Source organism: Lotus japonicus, chromosome 1, assembly GCF_012489685.1.
Source record: "Lotus japonicus ecotype B-129 chromosome 1, LjGifu_v1.2".
NCBI lineage: Eukaryota > Viridiplantae > Streptophyta > Magnoliopsida > Fabales > Fabaceae > Lotus > Lotus japonicus.
The window spans coordinates 2,299,851-2,320,262 of record NC_080041.1 but is presented as its reverse complement, the minus strand read 5'-3'; the positions used below and the strand labels follow the sequence as shown (position 1 = coordinate 2,320,262).

Sequence of the window (20,412 nt, the reverse complement as noted above, 5' to 3'; positions counted from 1 at the left end):
AAAAGAACTATCTTTGCTTGATTTGTTTTGTTGGTGACAATAAACGTAATCTCTTTGGGATGTGAAATAATAAATAATAAGAATAGTGAGTAAGCCTTGAGGTTTCAAGCGCGTTTGGAAGAGTTTATTTGAGTTTATCTAATAGCATAAACACTTGAGTTTACATAAATAGCTTACGACCTATCTATAAGACACTTTGACCTCATTTTCAAAAGTTGTCCATAATAACTTGTTAATAAAAGCTTATGCCTACATCCTACCTATAACTTATTTCAACTTATTGCAATATACTTATCAAATTTATGAATAAGCGTTATGCTAAACATTCATTGTCATAAGTATTTACTTAAATTGTTTACTCAAATGCATCATTCATTGTTTTGCCACAAGTTCTTATTTTAGTAATAAATAAACAATAAACAATATTTCTTTTAAGAGAATGATCATTACACACACTTTAATATGAAGAAAAAAAAAGTGAATTGAACAATTACGTGTGTGTTTGGATTTCAGTTTGCAAAACAGAGTTTGAGTGATGCGGGTTTGCAAAATAGAGTTTGGATCAAAGTGGGTTGGTTGTAATGTGATTTATTTTTGAATACTTTTATTTCAAAATAAAGTTTGGGGTGGGAAGTATGTTGGATGAATGTAGAAGTGACAATTTGGAGAGTTGAGATGAAAGTTGGTTTGGGGCTAAAAGTGGATTGGGTGAATGTGGTTTTTAATTTGTCAAATATAGTGGCACAAAGTTACATAAGACCCGAAAGTACTTTTGAATGCCCCAAATGAAAAACAAACACACATACATTATGATGAATTGGGATGCAAGTTCCTTCACAATAAAGTTAACTGATAATTCCAAATACACTTATAAGGACATTTGCCAGCTTTAGAAAGAGACTAGAGTTAAATAGAGCAACAATCAGTCTGACTAAGCCTGATTGATTCTCTATGATATCCTAATAGATATGCATAGTATCTCTCGTAATATAAAGGTAGTTTAAGGGTTTTAATCTTGTTATATAAATTAATATATGATTGTCAGTAGAACCAAACAAATTATTAGTCATTCAACTACAATAGTACACAACTGAAAGAAAGCCTGCAACACTCACCAATTTTGTATTTAAAAACATGTAGACCAAAAATAAGATAGAAAAAATTACAATAAGAATATTAAAGCTCTTTAAATCTCTCAAAAACATCACTTTTGTACTTGGCCTTTAAATCTTTCTTTGTTAGAGCTCTTAAAAAATAAGAAAGTTTAGTTTTTCAACAGCTTATGAGAAGAGCTTTCATTCTGATTAGTCAACAAAGTGACACAATTTTTATGATTTCCTACTTCAAAACACTTCAGTTGGGATTGAGTTAGGACACTCTGTCATCATCAACCTTGGCAAGATTGTGTACTGTCTTTGGTCCACAACATACCTAGAATACATTGACATTAATTTGATTTTCTCTTTTACTTTATAAATCTTCCAAGTGACAAGTTCTTCCAACTCTTGGTTTGGTGAAAGAGTGATGATGGACATGACAGTTTTTTTCACAGCAGATCAAAAGCCTTATTTTATTAAAAACACTTTCCTATCAATCATGCTGGATGGGGGAAAAAATACAAAATTCCATTTATAACAATGTAACCGCTCCCAAATTTTCGTCATTGTCAAGAAACTTTTATTTCAGTAGGTTTCAATCAATCAATGTTCTACAGATTTCTCAAAACTGGAGCTGGCCCTCATGGTATACTCTGCAACAAGTTGAGCAAAAGATGATGACTTGTCCTCTAGCAATTTTGCTGGGGAGTCATACTCCTCAATAAGTCCTGCACCATTGCCCAAGAAATCAGAAAATGAAACACCAGTGAACAAAAAATGGAAAATGATTCTTAGACATCCGCGTAGTGCAGGCACCTAACAGATACTTAGAGAGAGAAATGAAGAGAAGGAAGAGAAGAGAGAGAAGTAATAGATGCGATCTATTATGATGTGATAAAAAGGGAAAGATAGTGAGAAAAATATCAAAGTTTAAAGAAAAAGAATAATAACAGTCTTCCTAACCTTGACTAAGAAGCAGAACCATATCACTGTCAATGACTGAAGTTATTCGATGTGCAATGGTAATGACTGTAGACTCAGAGAAATGCTGCCTAAGAGTTTGCTGAATCAAATTATCTGTAGCTGTATCAACTGATGCAGTAGCTTCATCAAGCACCAAAACCTTGCTTTTCTTTAGCAGCACCCTACCAAGGCACACCAACTGCCTCTGACCCATGCTCCAATTCTCACCGTTCTCACTAACTGCAGCATGTACTAGCACATTAGCAACAAGTTCAGGATTGGATGTACTATATCGCTATGTTCAATAAAAATAGAATACAAACCTGTAGAGTCTAGCTTTCCTTCTTTCTTTCTAACTTCATCTCCAAGTTGACACTTATCCAAGGCCTATACAAATGTCAAAAGAATGTAAATGAGTGAAAGCAATACTAAAGGTATGTTCGGGAAAACATCTTAAGTAAAGTAACAATAAGCGTTTATCACATAAGCGCATATTCATAAGAAAATTTGAGAAACTTATTAAAATAAATTTAAAATAACTTATAAATAGGTATCAAAACTAATTCATATGCTAATCTGAGCAGTTTATAAAAATAAGCTCAAAATAGCTTATATGTAGGTCACAAACTGTTTTCATGAGCTCATCCAAAGACTTGCATAAGAGTTTGTGCTATAAGATAAACTCAAATAAACTCTTCCAAAAGTGTCCTAATTTAAAGAACAATGTTAAGTCTAATATTTTGGAAAGAACCTAGTGTGTATGTATTTGTTTAACAAATAACACCAACTCACCTCCCATATTTGTTCATCAGTGTACTCTTCCAGGGGGTCCAGATTATTTCTCACTGTTCCTTCAAACATGGTTGGATCCTGTGGTATAATGCTTAGTCTAGACCTCAACTCATGCAGTCCAATTAGAGAGATGTCGATGCTGTCAATCATAACTCGCCCAGCAGTAGGCTCAACGAGTCGGAAAAGTGTTTGTATGAGGGTTGATTTACCGCTGCCCGTTCTCCCAACAATGCCAGTTTTCAGTCCTCCACGAAATGTGCATGTAAGACCACGCAACACAAGGGGAAGATGTGGAGCATAACGAACCTTCATCATGAGCAACAAATCATTACAAATGTAGCATAAACATCTTGTAAAAATTAGGTTATGAACAATGTGGTATCTAAAGCACAATTTTGAGGACCATATGAAAAATGTAGCATAATGTGCTACCTGTAAGTTCTGTACATCAACCTCGCCATATGAGGGCCAAGAAGGATCTGGCTGATTGTTTTCTACAACAAGGGGAGGCTCACTAGGAACGGAAGAATACTGAAGTATTCTTTCTACTGATATAATTTTGTTCTCCAAGTTGCAAAGATTCCATATCACCCAAGCTTGTATTATGTTTAAATTAAGACCATAGGTAACAGCTAAACCAGCAATGCCTTCAAAATTCAGAAAATTACATTTCAACTTCTCATTGCATAAGCAGAGTAAAAATTGATTGGTAACATATACCAGATTTGAATCATGTACCTGGATCTATAATACCCTGTGGAATAGATATCAAGAATATCAAGGAAAAGGCAAATGTGATAGAAGACAGCATATCTAAGCGGATGCATAACCAGTCCATGGCACCAGCAATATTGAACTTTGGCCGAGAATACCCATCAGTCAGTTTCATATTTGTTTCCTGAAATCTTCTCTGCTGATCAAAGCTTCTAATGGTTGAAGTACCCGAAATTGTTTCAGCAAAGTGCTGAATGATTGGGGCTTTGCATACACCAGCTAAACGTGACAGTTCCCGGGCTGATGGTAAATAATATTGCTGCAGATTACAAGTTTAATATATGTTAGCCATCACCAATATAACATTAGGTAAAGCCAGACAAGGATGGGAGCAATGGAAGAAATATGTGCCACACTTCCACCTTATTATCAAAGCCTACAAGGTCGAAACAGTACCTGATACCAAATGCTGATTGCTATGACAGGGATAAAGACAATGAAAACTTGCCATGCAACCTGAGACATCACTGCTATAATTCCCAATAGCTGGATCACGGCGAAGGCAAATGACCCAATTTGATAAGGAATATCTGTATCCACTGTGCTTTGGTCTGTAGAAGCCTGCAATAGAATAGACAGTAAGATAGAGCTAAAAAAGTACTAACAAGATCAGAGGGACTACTAATAGCATATTTGGATTGGTGGGGTGACGCACAATCCAAAGCATGGTAAGTACAGAAGCTACACTTCGTAGCTTCTTCCCAAAATTGTTAATGTGGCTTCACATAGTAGAACCAAACACGCTATAAGTTATTTAAGCTGCAAAAATATATCTCTAAAAATCAGAAAAGCAAAAAAGGAAAGGTTAGGGGTTTGACATACTCTGTTAATGATCCTCCCACTTGGAGTGGAATCAAAAAATGACATTGGGGCACGGAAAATGCAGAAGTGCATTTTATTGAAGAGCATAGTGGCTGTCTTATAACCAGCTGTGACAAGTAACATTGCTCTGACAAGGATGCAGAAAGAACTTCCGATGGCCAAAGCAACATAAACTGCTATAAGAGTTGTTCCCTCCACAGGTGGCTCCACATCTTGTGAGATGGGAGTAGCCCAAGCCATCCAATAGTTGCTTCCAATTTGAAGAGCTTGAAAAAGAATCTGAGCCAATAATATGAATGGTACAAGAGCTCCTCCATATGCAGTTGTGATATACTTCCAATAGACTGAAAGCCCAACTTTACCTTTCTCTCTTTCTTCTTCTTGAACAAGTTGCCCTTTTGGTTCATCTTTGTCATCTGCTTTACCATTTTTCTCACCTTTGTTTGCCTCTTTTTCTGTATCACCATGAGTGCCAGAAACATTTACATCTTGTTCTTCCAAGGTACTTATTTCATTAGATACTGTCCCTCCATCCATTGAATCAAATGTGGACAAAGCCTTTCTGTGTGCACTAACAAGGTCCATAAAATCAGTCCCACTGTTAAGCAGATCATCATACTTTCCACATTGAGTAATTTTCCCATCTTTCATGACCTGACAACAAGGTGTAATGCAAGGTTAAAAAAAAATAAAAAATTAATGACAGTAAAATTATAATAAATACTCACCAATATAAGGTCAGCAGCAGGTAAGAACTCCACTTGATGAGTAACATAAACCACTGTTTTTGAACTTAATACCCCCAGCAAGCATTCCTGCCACACAAATAGAATAGAAAGGTTTACTTACGGAAAGAATTATTCAAGTGTCATGCTGTTGAAAGAATTACATTTCAAAAGAGTTAAATTAAGAACTATTTGTATTTTGTAGTACACTCAAAAAATATAATAACCCACTTTACATTGCACATAATAAGTATATGAGAATTTGAGTATAGGAGAAACTATATCTCTACTTACTGAGATTAGAAAACATATCTGATATATAATTAGGATTATATTATTGAGAAACTATATCCCTACTGAGATTCGCCTATAATAAGCAAAAACAGTGAAATTGAGTTACCTTAAAAAGGTGAGATCCTGTATGAGCATCCACAGCACTAAAAGGATCATCAAATAGATATATATCAGCATCTTGGTAAAGAGCACGAGCAATTTGTATCCTTTGTTTCTGTCCACCACTCAAATTTATTCCACGCTCTCCTATAACTGTCTGATCACCAAATGACAAAATCTCAAAATCCTTCTTCAGGGAACATGCTTCGAGCACGTTTTCATACCTTTCCCTATCCATGTCTCTACCAAACAATATATTATCCTCTATCTTCCCGCTTTGTATCCATGGTGATTGAGCAACATAGGCCTTGGTTCCACAAACCTTAAGGGTACCTGATATCTTTGGTACTTCTCCCAACACACAAGAAAGTAAAGTAGACTTGCCTGATCCAACAGTACCACAAATAGCAACCCTCATGCCATGAGAAACTCTGAGATTTATATTTTGCAAGGTTGGATTAGGGGAAGAAAAATCCCAAGAAAAATTCCCATCCACAACTTCAATTGCTGTATCAGAACTACCCCGAGGAAGCTTTTCTACAACATCGGTCGGCAAGTCATCTAGGCGAAGGAACGATGCAATCCTGTCAAGAGAAACTTTGGTTTGTGCTATCATTGAAATTGTGTCTGGAAGATTATAAATAGGCGCTTGAAGAATCCGGAATGTTGCAAGTGCAGATAAGATCTTCCCTGATTCGAGAGGGATCCCTACAAGCATACAAGTAACAAAAGTAGCCACGGAAACAAATGTGGGGGCACCCCAAAACACAAATGTAGTCATGGCTGCTGTGTACAGATATTTTTTCAACCAGTTTTGTTCTGTGTTCCTGAGCTCGGTTATCTTAGATAGAAACTTCATTTCCCACCCTTGCAGTTTGAGGATTCTCATGTTCCTTAAAATCTCAGAAGTGGTCTTCATTCTCTTATCTTTTGACTCCATCAACTTCTTTTGAAACTTCTCCTGCAATGATCCCAAGGGAACATTGGCCAACATAACAATGATGGTTGCAACAAAAGCAGCAATTGCAGCAACACCAAGGTTCTTATACAAAATCACAAGGGCTAATGAAACCTGCAGTACCACCAGCCACAAATCATGCATGTACCAACTGAACATACCAATTCTTTCAGCATCCACAGTCATGAAATTGACTATCTCCCCAGAAGAGTGGCCCTGCTTCGATTGACACGAAAGGGTCAAGGCTTTGTTATAGATCATTGTCACAAGCAATGCTCGGATTCGAAGTCCAACTTGCTGCAACCTAAAGAACCAATGCCTTTGTGACAAACACTCAACAATTTTCGCAAAGAAAAATGCAGAAACCAGAACAAAGCCCTGGTTTTCATATAGCCTCTGTCCATCCAGGTACTGAACAAAACCATCAATGAGATAAGGACCAACATAAGAAGCCAAAGTGTTCAACAATGCAAGAAAAGCAGTGAGGAGAATCTCTTTCCACGCCGAGATTATCAATAACTTAACAAGCTTAAGTGTGGTCAAGGTGTTAATTCCACCAAAATCACTCTCAACCTTTTCCTTAAAACCTGGAAATGCTCCAATAACACTGTCTCTGCTATCAAGTTGAGGCACATCCTCAAGGTCCAAGGTTTTCTTATAACCAGCAGCAATAAGAGGACCAGACCAAGCAAATGTAAGAATGCTGAAAATTCCAGCACTGGAAAAAGGGGTAACAGTGTCACTCCCTTTGCTCTCTTTACCATTACCAACTTGTGAATCCCCTTTCAATAGAGGTTCATGGACACTGTTACTACCACCACCACCCTCATTCTTCAAAACAAAACCCACACAACAAAAGAACAAGCCCACAATAGCAGACACCACATCAGAAACCACATGCTGAGGTGGCAATGCAGTGTCTTTCTCACAGATAACAACAACATCCACAGCAAAACAGTAACATGAAACAAAGAGGAAGAAACCGCACCAGATTCTGAAGAGGAAAAATGGAAACCTTCTAGAGAACCCTTTGAGGAAACAAGCACAAACAACACCCCAAGCAACCATTTTAAGCGCTAAATCCAAAAGGGTCACGAGCTTTTCTTCTGACCAGCCATTGCTGTACCAGTAGAAGTAGTTGAACAGTAACAGAGCTAGGTTGAAAGCAGAGACACCAAGAGAACAAAACAGAGTCACAGAAAACAGAGTGTTGTTTGTTTTCTCCTTAGAGCCGCCACCATCAACCTTAGCACTGGAACTAGCATAAGATGTGAATTTGTTCCATACCCATGATGCAAAAACTGCCACTATAAGCAGTAGATGAAGGAACCCAGATAAACCATGAAGGAAAATGGGTTCAAGGAAAAAGCCAGTGGCAGAGTGCATGATGAGAAAACGAAAAACAGAGCAAAGATGCTATTAGCCTATTACTGTGAAAAGGGTATGTGAGAGATGAGATTTTTGGAGGGTGGTATATAAAGGGTGGAAAAGATGAGTTGAGTCAAGAGAGTGAGTGAGTCAATGGAATGGTTTCCTTGGGGATAGGGTAACGTGGTGGCCAAGATTTGCGACGGAAGGAACAAGGAAATGAGACAAGAAAAACAAAACAGTGGTGTTCACAGATTGGGAGAAAAAGGATGCAAGTTTTCAATGGAATGGGCCCTTTATGGTTGGTGTTAGGCGAGGAACTGAGAAAGTGTAGTAAAGTTTGTGATGGCTGAAAGAGAGTTTTGAATGATCTGCAGCCAGTGAATCTGGGTTCTGAGTTATCTTACTCTGAGGTGTGCAGCAACTCGTAACTCTCAAAAGATATAGTACGTTGAATATCAAATGATTGATTAATAAATGAATAGAAACAGTGGAAGGTAGAGATGACAGGAAAACTCAAATTCATGGGGCCCGACCCAAACTCAACCCGAAATTTCGGATGAAACCTAATTTCTTTGGGTTCGGGTTTGGTTTTGGGTTCGGTTTCACCCGAATTTTAAAATCTGTTTGGTTCGGATGTGAGATTAATTAAACCTGCACCCAAACCCGAAGCTCTATGCATGTAATTATCAGCTCTTATATTTTTTTTTTTTTGAAACTTCATATATATATTATTAAAGTTACTAAGTAAGGTTTCTTGAAGAATGAAGTTTAATTAGACATTTAGAATTGAAAGGTTTATAAATCCATGGATTATTGTTTATCAGCTTATGTTCATGAACTATATTTTTTTTTTGTATTGGAAAGATGATGAGGTTTAATCAGTTTATGGTTATATTGCTCTCTTATGTACATGTTGTTTCCGGGTTGGGTTTTTTGCGGCTTCGAAGCTCACATCGGGTTTTGGGTTAGGTTTTGGGTTTGGGTAACCCAAAACCCAGGGGTTTGAGTTTAACTTTTTCACTCACGTTAGATTTGGATTTGGGTGTAGGAGTGGCCAAATCCGCACCCACAAGACCCGTTGCCAACCCTAGTGGAACTGTAGAAGGGTACTGTCTTAACAAACTTTGTATCAATAGAAATTACAAATTAGGGTGATTTCTAAATTTGCAGATATGTGAATTTGTTTGATTTCTGTTTTGATTTCCCCGAATAAAGAAACAGATTTCATAAAATAATTTTTAGAATCTGTTTATAAAAAGAAAAATAAGGAAAAACAGTTTATGAGGAAAATTAGTGACGCAGAGAAAAACTAGGTTATAGTGTCAAGCCAAAGCAAAGTAGTAACATTAAAGGCTTAATTGCAACTTTGGTCCCCGACGTTTACCAATGCCACGATTTTAGTCCCCCACCTAATTTAATTACATGGATGGTCCCTGACGTTGTAGGTCGTGTGCAACGTTAGTCCTACCGTTTATTTCTTAATGGAGGAGGTTTACGTGGACGTCCAGTTTGAGAGAGAAAGGAGGTATGAGGAGAGAGGGAAGCACGTGAGTATCACGTGACCCTTATCTGAACCCATTATACCCAAACCCCTAACCTCCCTGGAACGAAGAAGGTAACGCGATTTAGATCCCTAGGGTTTCAGATTTGGGTATAATGAGTTCATATAAGGTTCACGTGAGTTCACGTGATACTCACGTGCTTCCCTCTCTCCTCAGATCTCCTTTTTCTCTCCAACTAGACGTCCACGTAAGCCTCCTCCATTAAGAAATAAACGGTGAGACTAACGTTGCACACGACCTACAACGTCGGGGACCATCCATGTAATTAAATTAGGTGGGGGACCAAAATCGTGGCATTGGTAAACGTCGGGGACCAAAGTTGTAATTAAGCCAACATTAAATGGAGGAAGTTTTTTAAATAGGTCGGGTGTACTACTGTTAAAAAAATCTACTGCTGTTTTCCCTTGGGACATAAGTTAAAAACTAATAATAAAAGGAAGAAGCTTTAAAAAAATTATTAGAAAACGATTGATTGAAATGGAATGGATAACAGTTCGCACATAATACTTTGTTCTATAAAAAGATGGAGGTTTTCTCTGAGGGTGATGGAGAGCACTCACGGCGGCACCCATCCCCTTGGGGAGGCGGCCCTGAGGGGGGTGCTCAGATCTCTTTCCGTGACAAGTTGATGGGTGGGAAGACGGCTCCGCCGGTGAAAGAAGTGGTCAGCCTCATTGACCAGGGGAAGATGAGAATAGAGCACGAGAATGGAAATAGAATGCTGCCAAAGGTTGTTACAGACCCTGCCGTTATTCAGGAGATGTGCTCACCTTGGCGAGAGGCCTTGGTGATTTCCCTTCTAGGAAAACGCTTGGGTTTTAGGACCATGAAAGCCCGGCTTGCGTCGGTATGGAGGCTGGTTGGAGATTTTGATTTACTGGATATCGATAATGGGTTCTATATGGTCAAATTTGACATTGCTGCTGACAGAGCCAAGGTTATGGAGGGAGGTCCATGGATGATCTTTGATCACTATCTGGCAGTAGCTACATGGAGCAAAGAGTTTCTCTCCCCTTTGGCTAGGGTTACGAAGACGCTAGCGTGGATTCGTATCCCTGGGTTGAACGTTGTTTTCTATGATGAGAGTTACCTCCTTGGTGTGGCTTCTGCAGTTGGGAGGCCTGTTAGAGTTGATTCTAATACTCTTCGGGCAGAGAGAGGAAAGTTTGCTCGAATCTGTGTGGAGCTTGACCTCACCCTTCCAGTTATTGGCAAAGTTTGTATCGAAGGTCATTGGCATAGGATCGAGTATAAGGGATTACATGTTATCTGCACGAGCTGTGGGTGCTATGGCCACCGAGCCAGGGAGTGTAAGGCGGCACCATTGGCCTTCATGCCGCCACAGCCGGTGGTGGCTACTACGCAAGTAGGTCAGATTCAGAATCCTGTGGCCAACGGGGTGACGGTTACGGGGATGGAGGAGAGAGAACGTGCTGCCGCGGAGGTTTCTAAAACGGACGTGATCATGGGAGAAGATTCCGTGGGGAACATGGGCGAAGAGTCCGCAGGGAAAATTCAAGGCAATTTAAATGTGGGCTCCGCAATCAGTGTTGATGCCGTTACCAAGGAGGGAGATCACGAAATTCTTGGTGATTGGTTGGTGGTGACCAAGAAAAAACGGAATCCTAAAAATCATGGGAAATTAATGATTGAGGAAAAAGGTTTGAAGAAGGAATTAACGGATCCCAAAGCTGGTGCATCACTTGGAGGAGACAAGGCTTTAAAAAAGACAAAGCCGTCGGGGCCCACACCAATTATGAAGAAGAAAGAGGAGATGCACGTGAAAGTGGGTGAAAATTCAAATCTTAGTGGGGTCCACCACTTGGAAAAGAATTTTGGAGAGAAGATGTGGATTAAAAAAAGGAAGGAAGGGCCCACCATGGAAGCCAATGGGAAAGCAAAGACTCAAAACTCCAACTTTGTGGAACCAGTTGCAAATTTTCATATGGGAAAAACAAGTAACGTGGATCTTCCTGAGAAAGATACTGCGGCTAAGGTGAGGGAATATTTGAGGTTGCATGGTGTCAAGCCTCAGATTGCTGAGCAAGCTCCCCTCATGACAAAGGGGGACTCCGATGTCGTGTTTAAAGCCGAGAGCATGGCAAGTGCAAGGGAGGCTAGACCACCTGGCGTTCAGGGTGTTGGTGGTCAGCCGGGGACGTCCTCATCTATGGACGTGGTGCTGGACAAGGGCACTACTAGGAGTGCTGGTCTGGATGGGTCAACGGGTTAGCTGTTGTGCGTCTCTCTGGTTCCCCTCTCTATCGACTTTTTTAATGTTAGTACAACCAGATTTTGCTGTTTTTTCTTGGAATGTTCGCGGGGCTGCTAATGCAGTATCCAAGAGATATATGAAGGAGATGTTGAAGAAACATAATCCGGAGGTTTGTTTCATTTTGGAAACGCATGTACAGTTTCACCGGCTGCAATCCTTTTGGCTCAAGTTGGGTTACTGCCCGATTGGGATAGAGGAAGCTAATGGTCAAGCAGGGGGGATTTGGGCTCTTGCTCGCTCTGACGTGAAAGACTCTATTTCTATCCTTAGCTCCCATCCACAGGTTATTTCCCTTAAGATTGCTTCTGGTCACTCTAGCTGGGTTTGTTCGGGGGTTTACGCTAGTCCTATTCCTCTCCAGCGGCGGTTATTGTGGGATCACCTTCGTGCTATCGCGGGGAGTATCCAGGAGTCGTGGGCTCTTCTTGGGGATTTTAATGACACAACTGGTGCTTCTGAGCAAAGAGGTGGGGTATTCTCGTCTTCTCGGGCTCGGATGTTCTTGGACAACATTAACAGCTGCGATTTAGTGGACATAGGTGCGTCGGGTCTTCAGTTCTCTTGGTTCAGACGGTGTGCGGGAAGGTTGCCCATTCACAAGCGTCTTGATAGGGCTTTGGCGTCCTTGCTGTGGCGGACTACCTTTCCTGAGGGGGGGTTGGAAGTCCTGCCTAGGCTTCACTCGGATCACAGCCCTATTATTCTTCGTTGTGGGAAGAAAGTGGAGAGTCGTGGCCAGCGTCCTTTCAGATTTGAAGCGGCTTGGATGATGCACCCTCAGTACAAAAAAGTAGTGGTTGATGCCTGGGCTAAGGAAAGGCCGTGTGTTCCTACTGCTCTCCATGAGGTCCGAGAAGATTCTGTGGACTTCAATCGGAAAACGTTTGGGAATATTTATCGGAGGAAAAAGCATGTGGAGAATTGCATTGCTACTGTTCAAACTAAGCTTGAGACCGTAGACTCTGTTGCTCTTTTTCTCCAGCTTGAGGGGTTAAAGAAGGAGCATAGTGACATTCTAGCCCAGGAAGAGATGCTTTGGTTCCAAAAATCCCGGGAGAAGTGGGTCAAATATGGTGATAGAAACACAGCTTTCTTCCATGCTCAAACTGTTATCAGAAGGAAGAGGAACCGTATCACAAGTCTCATCCTTCCAGATGGGTCGCGGTGTGATGATGCTGATAGGCTCCAACAAGGAGCTATTGACTTTTTTAAATCTCTTTTTGCAGGTACTGTAGATGTGGACGCTACTTGTCTTCCCACACCGGATTTGCCAGTCATTCCGTCTGAGCATGTCCCTCTTCTTGTTCAGGAGGTTTCTAAGGATGAGGTCTTTGCGGCGCTGCAGCAAATGGGCTCCTATAAAGCTCCTGGTCCCGATGGGTTTCATGCTGCTTTCTATAAGTCTTATTGGGATGTCGTCGGGGACGATGTCTTCTTGTACATCAAAAAGGTGTTTGAAACGCAGCAGGTGGATCCGGCGCTAGGGGAGACTCTTGTGGTTCTTATCCCTAAGTGTGACTGTCCGGCTTCGTATAAGGATTTTAGGCCCATCAGCTTGTGCAATGTCCTCTACAAGTTGATTACTAAAATTCTGGTGAACAGGATCCGACCCATTCTTAATGATATCATTAGCCCCATGCAGAGTAGCTTTATCCCAGGGAGGAGCACTAGTGATAATGCGATTTCCCTTCAGGAGATTGTCTATCATCAGCGGAAAGCTAGGAAAAAAGGGGGTAATTTGGTTTTTAAACTTGATCTTGAGAAGGCTTATGACCGGGTTGACTGGCGGTTTCTTGAGGCGACTTTGGTGGCTTTTGGTTTCCCTGAGGCTTGTATTAATTTGATTATGAGGTGTGTGTCAGCTTCTCAATTGTCTATTCTCTGGAATGGGGAGCGTAGTGAGACTTTCGCCGCCAAGAGGGGTCTGAGGCAAGGTGACCCGTTGTCTCCCTACCTGTTTGTCCTTTGTATGGAGAGGCTGAGCTCGGCAATATCTTCCGCAGTCCTTCAGGGGAGATGGGATCCTATCTGTACTGTGCGGAATGGTCCAAGATTATCCCATTTATTTTTTGCGGATGACGTTCTCCTCTTCGTGAAAGCTAGGAATAATCAAGTGAGATTCTTGAAGACCCTCTTAGACACCTTTTGTCGTGCTTCTGGAATGAAGGTAAATGAGGCTAAGTCCAAAATTCTGGGTTGTAATGGCATGAGCTTGCAGAAGAAGAACCATATAGCTGCCATTGCCGGTATCCAGTTTACGTCGGATATTGGTCGGTACCTTGGCTTCCCCATCTTCCAACGTCGGGTTACCGCTAGGGACTTTGAGTATATTTTTGATAGGATAAATGGCAGACTTGCTAGCTGGAAGAGTAAGCTTCTGAATAGAGCGGGGCGCTTAACCCTTGCGCAATCGGTAGTGTCCGCTATGCCGGCCTATTGCATGAGCCAAGTGTGGGTGCCGCAAGGTATTTGTGATAGATTGGATGCTGTGGTGAAGAATTTTGTGTGGAAGGATAGGCATGGTCGTGGGATAAACTTGGTGGGTTGGGATCGAATTGCTCATCCAAAGAAGTGTGGGGGTCTTGGTCTCAGGAAGGCGAGGGATCACAATGTTGCGCTCTTGGGGAAGCAGGTGTGGCAGTTGGTGTCTGATTGTGAGAAACCGTGGGTGAGTCTGATGAAAGCAAAGTATTTTCCAGGAGGGTGTTTCTTATCTTCCGAGGCTAAACCAGGGTCCCCGGTGTGGCGTGCTTTCTTGAAGACGCGTGATATATTCCACTCGGGTTTTGAGTTCCAAGTTGGGGATGGCCAGTCATCGCTTTGGTACCGTCCCTGGTGTTCCCCTGTTCCGCTGTGTCAATTAGTCCCGTTTGTGGATATTCATGATATCGAGCTTCGAATCAGGGATATCTGGGATAATGGGGTTTGGAGGCTTGAGTGGTTGTGGACTCAGGTTCCGGGTCACGTAGGGAGCTTAATCCGTCAGTTTCCGGCTAGGCTCACCGCGCGTGTGTGTGATGGGGTGCGGTGGAAGGGCCACATCTCGGGGAATTACTCTACCAGCTCGGGCTATAACTGGCTTCTAGAGAGCAGAGGTATTCTAGGGCATGGCTCCTTGGATTCAGGGTCGAGTTGGGGTTGGATTTGGCGTCTCAAAGCTCCGCTTAAGTGTATTATCGTCATCTGGTTAGCGTGTCATAATGCTTTACCTACGAATGAGTGCAGATTCCGGCGGGGAATGTCGCCTGATGCGGTGTGTCGGCTGTGTAATACCGGGGATGAGACAGTGCTGCACTGTCTTAGAGACTGCTCTCGGGTTCAAGACGTTTGGAGGCGTTTGGGCTTTGATACGGTGGGGAACGTGTTCTCGGTTATGGATTCTGGACTAGGCGAACCCCTAGAGGGGCAACGCCCAGCATGTATCCCGCCCTGAGGCGGGGCCCTGGCCTTCAGTTGGGCCTTGACCTCGGAGGCCCAATTGGCCCAATAGGTAGTACCCAAGCTCTATAAATAGGAGGTAGTTATCAAGTGTAAGGGACTTTTGGCTCATTTAAGAAAATCACACATGAAATTCAGCACTCTCCCTCTCATTCTCATTCTCTCTTAGCACAATCCTCTACCTCTAGGTACTATACCTCTCTTCAATGTTCATTCCAAGAACATTTGGCGCCGTCTGTGGGGACTGTAAACTTTCTACTCCCATTCACGTGGATTGATTGTGCATGAAGTTACCTCTGATTGTGATTAGGCAATTCTCTGGTTTTCTGATTTTGATTCTGTGACTAGTTTTGGTTTTCCGATCGAGTTTGCATCATTTCTGGTTTGGATGGAGACTCGACGCAGGAGGCAGCATCATTCACCAATGCGACAGCGGATTTCGCCACCTCGGCGGCCTCATCGTGTGGTCCTGGATTCTCCGATACGAACGGCAGGAGTACAGTCGCCTTCTCCTCCTCCATCACCACCACCTCCTCCATCGCCTTCACAGGTGGGATCTCTGGAGCGCTCACCAGAGAATTCACCTGCTCCGGAACAACAACCGGCGGTGACACAGGAGCAATGGCGCCATTTGATGCGCAGCATTGACAACATCCAGCAGCGGAATGAGCATCTACAGGCTCAGTTAGATTTCTACCGTCGCGAGCAGCGAGATGATGGAAGCAGAGAAGCAGATTCCGTGGCTGAGTTCCGTCCGTTCTCGGAAGATGTTGAGAGTGTGGCGATTCCGGATAACATGAAAACGTTAGTTCTGGATTCTTACAGCGGAGATTCCGATCCGAAGGATCATCTTCTGTATTTTAATACGAAGATGGTGATAATTGCGGCGTCAGATGCGGTGAAGTGCAGGATGTTTCCATCGACGTTCAAATCGACGGCGATGGCGTGGTTCACAACTTTGCCGCGAGGATCGATTTCAAATTTCAGAGACTTCTCATCCAAGTTTCTAGTGCAATTCTCGGCAAATAAGAATCAGCCGGTGACGATCAACGACCTATACAATATTCGCCAGCAGGAAGGGGAGTCACTGAAAGAGTACATGGCAAGGTACAGCGCGGCGTCGGTCAAGGTAGAGGACGAGGAGCCTCGAGCTTGTGCTTTAGCATTTAAAAACGGTTTGCTGCCGGGAGGGTTGAACAGCAAATTGACACGTAAGCCGGCGCGCTCGATGGAAGAGATGCGTGCTCGTGCCAGCACTTATATTCTCGACGAGGAGGACGACGCTTTCAAAAGAAAGCGCGCGAAGTTGGAAAAGGGTGACACGTCGCCCAAGCGCGCGAAAAAAGATAGAAGCGGCGAAGATAAGGGGGATGGCAAGCAGCAGAGACCAGGTAAGGGGAAGTCAGTGTTCAAACCGACCAAGGAACAGTTGTATCCACGGCGCGATGATTATGAACAACGTCGGCCTTGGCAATCTAAGTCTCATCGCCAGCGGGAGGAAACTGATATGGTGATGAACACAGATTTATCGGATATGCTCCGAGGGGCGAGGGACGCAAATCTAGTGGATGAACCGGAGGCCGAAAAGTATCAGCCACGGGACGCCAATCCCAAGAAGTGGTGTGAGTTCCACCGGTCCGCCGGGCATGATACGGATGACTGTTGGACTTTGCAGTGGGAGATTGATAAGTTGATTCGGGCGGGATATCAAGGAAATCGTCAAGGTCTATGGCGCAACGGTGGCGATCAAAACAAAGCGCACAAGCGGGAGGAGGAGCGAGCGGACACTAAGGGCAAGAAAAAGCAAGAATCAGCGGCTATCGCCACAAAAGGGGCTGATGACACGTTCGCTCAACACTCAGGACCGCCCGTCGGGACCATCAACACCATCGCCGGGGGATTTGGCGGCGGTGGCGACACTCATGCGGCGCGTAAGCGCCATGTTCGTGCTGTTAATTCCGTTCATGAGGTCGCTTTTGGATTCGTACACCCTGACATAACAATCTCGATGGCGGACTTTGAGGGGATAAAGCCTCATAAGGACGACCCGATTGTGGTGCAGTTAAGGATGAACAGTTTCAACGTTAGAAGGGTACTCCTGGATCAGGGTAGTTCGGCTGATATTATCTATGGTGATGCATTTGACAAGTTGGGACTAACTGACAATGATCTGACTCCATATGCGGGAACCTTGGTAGGTTTCGCGGGGGAGCAAGTAATGGTGCGGGGATACATTGATTTAGACACAATATTTGGGGAAGATGAGTGTGCCAGGGTTTTGAAGGTAAGGTATCTGGTTCTCCAGGTGGTGGCATCTTACAATGTCATCATTGGGCGAAATACATTGAATCGCCTTTGTGCTGTAATTTCAACAGCCCACTTGGCGGTCAAGTATCCGCTAAGCAGTGGAAAGGTGGGAAAGCTGAAGGTGGACCAGAAGATGGCGAGGGAGTGTTACAATAATTGCCTTAACTTGTATGGCAAGAAGAGTGCGTTGGTTGGTCATAGATGTTATGAAATCGAAGCTTCAGATGAAAATCTTGATCCCCGGGGCGAGGGGCGAGTAAATAGGCCCACGCCAATTGAGGAAACGAAGGCGCTAAAGTTTGGCGATCGCACTTTGAAGATTGGGACCAGACTGACGGAAGAGCAGGAGACGCGCCTGACAAAACTGCTTGGGGAGAACTTAGACTTGTTTGCTTGGAGCTGCAAAGACATGCCTGGAATTGATCCAAACTTCATATGCCATCGATTAGCATTGAATCCAAGTGTCAAGCCAGTTTCACAACTCAGGAGGCGCTTGGGTGGCGACAAAGGGAAGGCGGTGCAACAGGAAGTCGACAAGTTGCTGGCGGCAGAGTTCATCAGGGAAGTGAAGTATCCGACGTGGTTGGCGAACGTCGTAATGGTGAAGAAGGCGAACGGGAAATGGCGAATGTGTGTAGATTACACAGACTTAAACAAAGCATGTCCAAAAGATTCGTATCCCCTTCCCAGCATCGATAGCCTTGTTGATGGTGCCTCGGGCAACGAACTGCTTAGCTTGATGGATGCTTATTTTGGCTATCATCAAATCTGCATGCACCCGGCAGACGAGGACAAAACGGCTTTTATGACCGCCAGAGTCAATTATTGCTATCGCACCATGCCGTTTGGACTAAAGAATGCTGGGGCGACCTACCAAAGATTGATGGATAGGGTTTTTGCTGGGCAGGTGGGAAGAAACATGGAGGTTTACGTTGATGACATGATTGTTAAATCAGTACGTGGTTTAGACCATCATCAAGATCTGGAGGAAGCATTTGGCGAGATAAGGAAGCACAATATGCGCCTCAACCCGGAGAAATGCTCTTTTGGTGTTCAGGGTGGCAAGTTTTTGGGATTCATGATCACATCCAGAGGAATCGAGATAAACCCAGAAAAGTGCAAGGCGATTCAGCAGATGAAAAGCCTTTCTAATGTGAAAGAGGTCCAACGTTTAACAGGGAGAATAGCAGCATTATCTCGGTTTCTTCCGAAGTCTGGTGACAGATCTTTCCCTTTTTTCAAGTGTCTTCGCAAGAATGTCGCATTTGAGTGGACGGCGGAGTGTGAGGAAGCTTTTGTTCGCCTCAAGGAACTCCTATCGTCACCGCCAATCTTGTCGAAACCAATACAGGGACACCCGCTGCATTTGTATTTTGCTGTGAGCGATAGTGCTCTGAGTTCTGTGATATTGCAGGAGATAGATGGCGAACATCGAATTGTTTATTTTGTTAGTCACACACTCCAGGGCGCGGAGGTCAGATATCAGAAAATTGAGAAGGCGGCGCTGGCGGTCCTCGTCACCGCCCGGCGGTTAAGACCTTATTTTCAGAGTTTTCCCGTGAAGGTGCGGACGGATTTTCCCTTGAGACAAGTATTACAAAAACCGGATTTATCAGGTAGATTGGTCGCCTGGTCGGTTGAATTGTCAGAGTATGGTTTGCAATATGATAAGCGGGGCACGGTTGGTGCGCAGTCACTAGCTGACTTTGTGGTCGAGTTGACTCCAGATCGGTTTGAAAGAGTGGACACTCAGTGGACTCTCTTCGTGGATGGATCCTCCAATAGTAGTGGCAGCGGCGCGGGAGTAACGTTAGAAGGGCCGGGGGAATAGTGTTGGAGCAATCCCTGAAATTCGAGTTCAAAGCAACGAACAACCAGGCAGAATATGAAGCTCTCATCGCCGGATTGAAGTTGGCGCGGGAAGTGAAGATCGGGAGTTTGTTGATAAGAACGGACTCACAGTTGGTGGAGAATCAAGTGAAGGGAACTTTCCAAGTCAAAGATCCTAATCTGATCAAGTACCTTGAGCGGGTACGGTATTTGATGACACTTTTTCAAGAGGTCGTGGTGGAGTACGTTCCTCGGGCAGAAAATCAGCGGGCGGACGCGCTGGCCAAATTGGCGAGCACGCGGAAGCCCGGCAATAACAAAAGTGTGATTCAGGAAACGCTGGCGTACCCAAGCATCGAAGGCGAGCTCATGGCCTGCGTGAACAGAGGGGGGACATGGATGGGTCCCATAATATCTATCTTGGCGGGGGACCCGACAGAAGTGGAGCAATGCACGAAGGAACAACGTCGGGAGGCGAGCCACTATACTCTCATTGACGGACACTTGTATCGCCGTGGTTTCTCAACGCCATTATTGAAATGCGTACCGCCAGAGAAGTACGAAGCGATAATGTCTGAGGTACATGAAGGAGTGTGCACGAGCCACATCGGGGGAAGGTCTTTGGCTTGCAAGGTGTTGAGGGCGGGTTTTTACTGGCCCACCCTCAGGAAAGATTGTATGGACTTCGTGAAGCAGTGCAAGAAATGTCAAGTGTTCGCGGATTTGTCTAAGGCACCGCCAAAAGAGTTGGTAACGATGAGCGCCCCGTGGCCTTTCGCCATGTGGGGTGTGGACTTAGTCGGACCTTTTCTGACCGCCAGGGCACAAATGAAGTTTATATTAGTGGCGGTGGACTACTTCACTAAGTGGATTGAGGCTGAACCCCTGGCCAAGATTACTTCTGCAAAGATAGTCAATTTCTACTGGAAGCGTATTGTTTGCAGGTTCGGGATCCCAAGGGCGATCGTATCTGACAACGGGACCCAGTTTTCAAGCAGCCAAACAAGGGAGTTCTGCAGGGAAATGGGCATACAGATGAGGTTCGCCTCTGTTGAGCATCCGCAGACGAACGGGCAGGTGGAATCTGCAAACAGGGTAATCCTGC

At 43.7% G+C, this 20,412-nt stretch overlaps 1 protein-coding gene across 1 annotated transcript; it reads right to left on the bottom strand.

Annotated features, from left to right (window-relative positions):
- Window positions 1-1,604: 1,604 nt before the first annotated feature.
- LOC130733016 (ABC transporter C family member 3-like) lies at window positions 1,605-8,215 on the bottom strand. The gene is made up of 10 exons (XM_057585052.1): window positions 5,574-8,215; window positions 5,177-5,263; window positions 4,449-5,102; window positions 4,023-4,187; window positions 3,591-3,885; window positions 3,285-3,499; window positions 2,853-3,158; window positions 2,384-2,447; window positions 2,061-2,300; window positions 1,605-1,825 (listed from the first exon to the last, which is right to left on the bottom strand). The coding sequence occupies exons 1-10, from the start codon at window positions 7,908-7,910 to the stop codon at window positions 1,701-1,703; spliced, it is 4,488 nt and encodes a 1,495-aa protein (XP_057441035.1). The 5' UTR covers window positions 7,911-8,215; the 3' UTR covers window positions 1,605-1,700.
- Window positions 8,216-20,412: the final 12,197 nt, after the last annotated feature.

Coding starts and splice junctions, on each gene's coding strand:
- LOC130733016 (XM_057585052.1), bottom strand. CDS start 7,910: ATGCACTCTGCCACTGGCTTTTTCCTTGAACCCATTTTCCTTCATGGT. Junction 4,188..4,448: donor GTGGGAGGATCATTAACAGA/GTATGTCAAACC, acceptor ATTCTATTGCAG/GCTTCTACAGACCAAAGCAC. Junction 2,301..2,383: donor AGGAAAGCTAGACTCTACAG/GTTTGTATTCTA, acceptor TACATGCTGCAG/TTAGTGAGAACGGTGAGAAT.